The sequence below is a fragment of the Ixodes scapularis genome, unplaced genomic scaffold, assembly GCF_016920785.2.
Source record: "Ixodes scapularis isolate PalLabHiFi unplaced genomic scaffold, ASM1692078v2 PGA_scaffold1__304_contigs__length_218370807, whole genome shotgun sequence".
Taxonomy (NCBI): domain Eukaryota; kingdom Metazoa; phylum Arthropoda; class Arachnida; order Ixodida; family Ixodidae; genus Ixodes; species Ixodes scapularis.
In genome coordinates, this window is record NW_024609846.1 from 156,453,520 (window position 1) to 156,459,700 (window position 6,181).

General features: G+C 50.0%; 1 protein-coding gene across 1 annotated transcript in view; it reads left to right on the forward strand.

Annotated features, from left to right (window-relative positions):
• The window catches only part of LOC120843602 (transport and Golgi organization protein 2 homolog), a gene marked incomplete at its 3' end in the record, with an annotated part of 28,600 nt that extends 22,804 nt beyond the window's left edge, over positions 1-5,796 (forward strand). The window contains 2 exon segments of the mRNA XM_040215018.3: positions 3,750-3,864; positions 5,723-5,796. Coding sequence (XP_040070952.2) covers positions 3,750-3,864; positions 5,723-5,796 — 189 coding nt within the window.
• Between the last annotated feature and the right edge of the window lie 385 nt (positions 5,797-6,181).

Sequence of the window (6,181 nt, forward strand, 5' to 3'; positions counted from 1 at the left end):
CATTACTGATCATTTTATTCAAAATCATAATAGAAGATTTGTATAAAAAAAAAACTACAAAATATACGTCAAGTAATTTGACAAAAATAAACTTTAATAAACCCCGAATTTCCAATGAAAAATAAACTCTGAAAAACACCCTCACAATTTCACACACACAAAAAAAATTCACAGAATTTTAATTATAGTACAATTTTTGGTTCACTCTTCCTAGCTTGTGTTGGCTGTAGGTAGAATGCCTCTGAGCTGGTGTTGCAGCACACACCTGCATGAACAAAAACCACATTCATCAAGATAACAAAAAAAAAAAAAATCTTTCATGCAAGGTTGTTGCTTTTGTGTTTGTGAGGAACCTTGGCAAAGGACGGCAGTGAGTTCTTGTGAAATCGCTGGAATCAATGGGGCATCACCTGTGACAGCACAGACACCTCAGGAAACAACGTTTTGACATTATTACAAGTCGGGTGCCAGTAATTTGATTTCTTATAAGTGCCTACAAATGGGCCTTCGTCACCTGATACACACCAAGGCAGTGCAGTGAGGTGTGGCTGTGTTCTTCAATTCAGAAATTTTTTCTTATTCGAAGTAACAAGAAAAGTGCTTCTCTGTCAGACTTTTGGACTGATGTGAGACGGAGCTTCTGATTGGCAGAGTTAATTGAGAGTGCCGTGAATCTCTCCTACTAGCTCTTTCATGATATATAGATATCTTGGGGAAGCTGACCTAAGCTAACCTAACCTAACCTAGCCTACACCTAACCTAACTAGGGTAGGTGTTGGAAGAAATGCAATGTCTTGGGCCAATTATGTCAGCACAGTGCAATCCTCTTATAACGATACTACATATAACGATGTATCACTTTATGATCAGTTTCTAGACTAGAAACTCGGCTTTTAATCCAGATAAAACGATAATGAGGCATAATAATTAAGTTTTTGGGTTTTCTCATTGTCGTTGTGAGTGGACTCCACTGTACAATGTTATCTGGGGACCAATGAGAAGAGAAGAGACAAAATAAACATACTAAATCTGATGCAGTATTTGCAACTATAACGCCCTATAGGTGGTGGGGTGGTAGGTCCAAGATGGCGGTGACGCTGGTCAGCACGCTAAAAATGATTTATTTGTCTACAAATGCAAAGTGGTTAGTGCAGGATCATATTACAGGTGACGGAGATGTTGATGCCTAAACGTAAACATTTTCGACAGAGTTCTGTCTGGTTAAGGAGAAATTGACATGGTTTTTGCAGACTCTAACCAAAGTTTTATTAAACAACACATAAACCTTCCTCCGGTATGTCATGGTTTAAAGACCTTCCTCCGGTGTGTGGATGATTGTTTCTGCAGTGTTCGAACTCCGTTGAACCGTCGATTCAGTTCACGGTGGAGCGAGAGACTGACGGCGTGCTCCTGTTTCTGGATGTGAGCGTCAAGAGAGCTTCTGACGCGCTCAACTTCGCGGTATACCGAAAACCTACGCACTCCGGTAGATACCTGGACTTTGAGTCGTATCACCCCACATCGCACAAAGCCTCAGTGGTCAGCGCCCTTTTCCAACGGGCGCTGTCCGTGTGTTCCACGGAGGAGGCCCCACGAGAAGAAATTAAGAAGATCAAAGCTGATCCAGTTAACAACGGTTACCCAAAGCGGTTCATGAACGACATCTACAAACGCCTACGCCGCCCCCCTGTAAATCCGGCCTCGAGTCCGTCTAATCGGATCTGTCTCCCCTATGTGAAGAATGTGAGTGAGACTGTCGGACGTGTCCTTCGGAAACACGGCATTGCCGTCTCCCACAAGCCCGTGTCTACCATCCGTCGGCGGCTTTTTCTCCCCAAAGACAGACCAGGAAGGGAAAGGGCTCAAGGTCTCGTGTACCGCGTGCCTTGCGCGGATTGCCCGGTCGCCTATGTGGGGGAAACGAAAAACTTCCCGGATCGTATTCGACGACGCAAATATGACGTGAGATAGAAAGACACTGAGGCCAGCGCCCTGGCAGAGCACGAGCAAAAAATGGGGCAATCTTTCTCCCTCGACGAGACCCAGATCGTGGCCACCGAGGGACGTTGGAGGAAACGCCTTCATCTAGAGTCCTGGTTTATCCAAACAACGTGTAAGAACGTGAACCGGTCTAAGGGCACTCTCCCGAGCGCGTACGTGTCTGGACTTCGTGCCCTCTGGGGTAAGCCTTAGCAAGGCCAAACGCCCGGGCAACTTTCCACACCGCGCCCCCTCCCCCGCGCCCTCTGGGTTAAGCCTTAGCAAGGCCAACCACCTGAGCAACCTTCCCCACCGTGCCCCCACCTACAGTCACCCGTGACCAAGGGACCGAGCGGGTCCGAAAACGTCAGGTATATGGGTTTTTTAATAAAACTTTGGTTAGAGTCCGCAAAAACTATGTTGATGCCTGTTAGGAAAACGATCATGCTGATATCTAAAAGTTGCAGAAACCTAAACTTGCGAAGCTTGGTGGTGGGCGAGTGAGTTTTAGGCACCGGCCACGTCACTTTTTGTGGCAAAATATTTTTGAGAGTGATGAAGATATTGTGTTTGCGCTTTGCCTGGCCATTTGTGCTCTAAAAAGTGAGCCGCGCACGGTGACCGTCCAGCTCCGGAAGAGCACCGCTCGCAGTATTGACGTCTTCGTGTCAAGCTCACAACTCGCTGCTCACCATCTCGATTTTAGTGTATTACAACACGTGATCAAACTGCTTTCTAGTTATTGATAGGAAGTGTTACCGCAGGCTACCGTGCGATGTAGCATGACAACCGGAAGCTCGCGCTGCACCTTTGAAGCACAATTTTCAGTGCGCACCAGGAGCATTACCGTGCTCCCGGTAGCCAACGGTAGCTTGCAATAACGCCATGCTAAAACTGCCTATTACCACAATCGGCGTGCTTAGTGGTTTTATTTATTTCTCTATCAGAAATAAATATTTTAATATACCGTACATTTTTTGTACTGTGTTATTTTCAACATTGCGGCCCCTCTCACCAAAACTGCCCGTTCTAAGCTCTCGTCACGAACGGCCGGCTAGCACAGACGCGCTTAAAATGCTTCTTGCATTTATTTATTTTCTTTGTGATTACTTAAAAGCAAGTATGCATATTCTGTCTTTTGAAAGTGCTTGGAATAAATGGCCATTTTCCTTGTAAGGGCCTTAAAACGCGAACGCATTTCAATGTGCATTGCTCGATATACCGTTGCGCGACGAGTATTTTCCTACTTAGGGCAAAGAATAGACTTTTCATAGACTGTACACTAGAGCACCACATTATTAGCGGGAGCATTTGCCGACACGTTGAGCACAAATTGAGCTGGCAGCCATGCTCAAGACCAGAAATCCGCAGCGTATGCGATATACGAAAAGTCCCTGATGAAATTCGACATCCCGTTCCTTCGTGCAACGCTGTTGCAAGGTGGAGCACAATAATTGCTATTTGAACACGCTCACTTTTTTCGCTAAAACGGCTTCACACATCAAGGCCGACTGTCCCTGCCACCGTTTTCGCGCCGCCACCGCCACTGCTTCCCCGCTCCTCTGGTTCTTCGTTTGTCAGCGAGAGGGCGAGCGGCGGCCTGGAGTTGCAAATACAAATTAATAAGGATGTTGTATGACCATATAATATACACCAGTACCTGTGGCATCCCCATAAGGGATTATATTAATTTATTATGGCCACTTTATGTAAATGTTCAAGAATTGTGGGTTTTGTTGTTATACAAACAATTAATTTTTCTATTTCAGGTTTTCTCGTGGTTGACTTTGTGCAGTCATCACAAGATGGCGAGACCTACCTCAACAAGTTGATGCAAGAGAGGAATGACTACAATGGATTCCTTCTGATCACAGTAGAAACAAAGTAAGTGTGATGTGCATCCTGACATGCCTCTTGGTGCTTTCTGGTATGGCCTGCAGTGTGGCGTGATAAAACAATTATATATTGGAGTCGGGGTTCTCCCCACGGTGGGCGGCAGTGGCTTTGCTTCCCACCGCTCCGACTCTCCGACAGTCAGAGCAATGGGCTCTGACTGATCGCTCCGACGGTCAGTCAGAGCCCATTGCACTGACCAGAGGTCGGCATTTTAGGTAGCCCTCACTCACCCTCACCCTCACAGCCACACTCACCTAAGCCCCTCACTCACCCTCACCCTCACAGCTACACTCACCATGAGCCCCTCCCTCACCCTCACAGTCACACTCACCTTCAGCCCTTCACTCACCCTCACTGAACCTCACGGCCCTCACGCACTCACGGCCCTCACAGCCCTCACGCCCCTCACCGCCCTCACAGCCCTCACGCCCCTCACTCACTCATGGCCCTCACAAAACTCACCGCCCTCACGCCACTCACCGCCCTCAAGGCCCTCACGGCCCTCACGGCCCTCACCACCCTCACGGCCCTCACGCACTCATAGCCCTCACGCCACTCACCGCCCTCACAGCCCTCACCGCCCTCACGCCACTCACCGCCCTCACGCCACTCACCGGCGTCACCGCCCTCACGCCACTCACCGCCCATTAGGAATACTAATGCACCTTTCTGAAACGGTTTATTTCCAAAAAACGGTTGATTTCAAACCAGAACCAAGTCTTTCGGTGCCATCATCACCGGCACGAGGTATCACGTGAAAATGTTGCGTCCCTAATTGGATGCAGCCGCTTCAAACATATTTGAATTGCTCCAAGTTGCTTGCTTATTTCGAGCCGGACCCGATCTCAGCAATTCGTGTCGATCTAGGGAAAGCTAGAGAACAACCCGTCATTAACACCAAAATTGCTGAAAAAGATGCTCGATCTGAAGGGCGCCTCACGCACTCACCACCCTCACGCACTCATGGCCCTCACACCACCTCATGCACTCGTCGCCCTCACGGCCCTCACGGCCCTCACGCCTCTCACGCCTCTCACGCCTCTCATGCCACTCACTGCTCTCACGCACTCATGGCCCTCACACCCCTCACGCACTCACCGCCCTCACACCACTCACACGCTCATGGCCCTCACGCCACTCACCGCCCTCACACCCCTCGCGGCCCTCACGGCCCTCATGGCCCTCACGGCCCTCATGGCCCTCACCGCCCTCACGGCCCTCATGGCCCTCATGGCCCTCATGGCCTTCACGGCCCTCACGGCCCTCATTGCCCTCACGGCCGTCACCGCCGTCACGGCCCGCACGGCCGTCACCGCCGTCACGGCCCGCACGGCCCTCACCGCCCTCACCGCCCTCACAGCCCTCACGGCCCTCACCGCCCTCACAGCCCTCACGGCCCTCACGGCCCTCACTCACCCTCACACTCATGAATTTTCCTGGTTCAGAAACTCACTCACCCTCACCTCACCTGTGAGGATGAGGGTGAGTGAGGGTGAGGGAGGGCTCTCATGAGTGAGGTTTGCCGAGGTATGGCTCTGACTGACCGCCCACCGCTCGATTATGCCACACTAAGCCCACCGTTCCGACTGATTGCCCATTGCTCTGACTGGCTGCCCACCGCTCGCTTATCGGGTAGAACACGAGAGAAAGGCAATGTCTTTCTCTTATGTTCTACCCGCATACCCAGTCTCGCATGCCGTTGCAGAAGTCGGCATAGCTTCCCTCGTCTCGGCATATTGGCGGCATGTACTGCGAGTCGTTCCAAAAGCAGACCGAGCAGCTGCGCCATTAAACCTGCAACAAAAGTTTCTCGCCGTCTTTCTGATACCTTACCTTCTCTTTACAGACCACTTAAAAAAAAGTGCTTTCTAAATTACTACTCCAATCTTCAAGAGGGTGCACCTACCCACCTAGACCCAGGTTTGTGTTTGGTTTCTAAATACGTCCTAACTTATTTTCGATGATTCTGCTTTTTAGCATCCTCTGCGTAACCCAAATTGTGCACATATATTGCATACCATTGTACCACGGATGGCAAGAAGTATGGAAGTTGGTGTCAGGGTGCCGGTAAGGTGCCTGAAACGCGTCTCACAGATCGGTGTGCTTAGCGTCCTATTTCGCCCATGCATCGAAAGCGATCCCAAAGTGGCAGCAAACGACGTGGCAAAAACCAGGGTGTGACGCTGTCGGACGTCGCAATCCCGTATCGTCGTAGAAATGCCGACGAACAGCATGAGCAAACGTGAGTGTCGCTGTCATTACGGTGTCACGTGCAGCAGAACGGACGGCTGTCACATCCACCCCC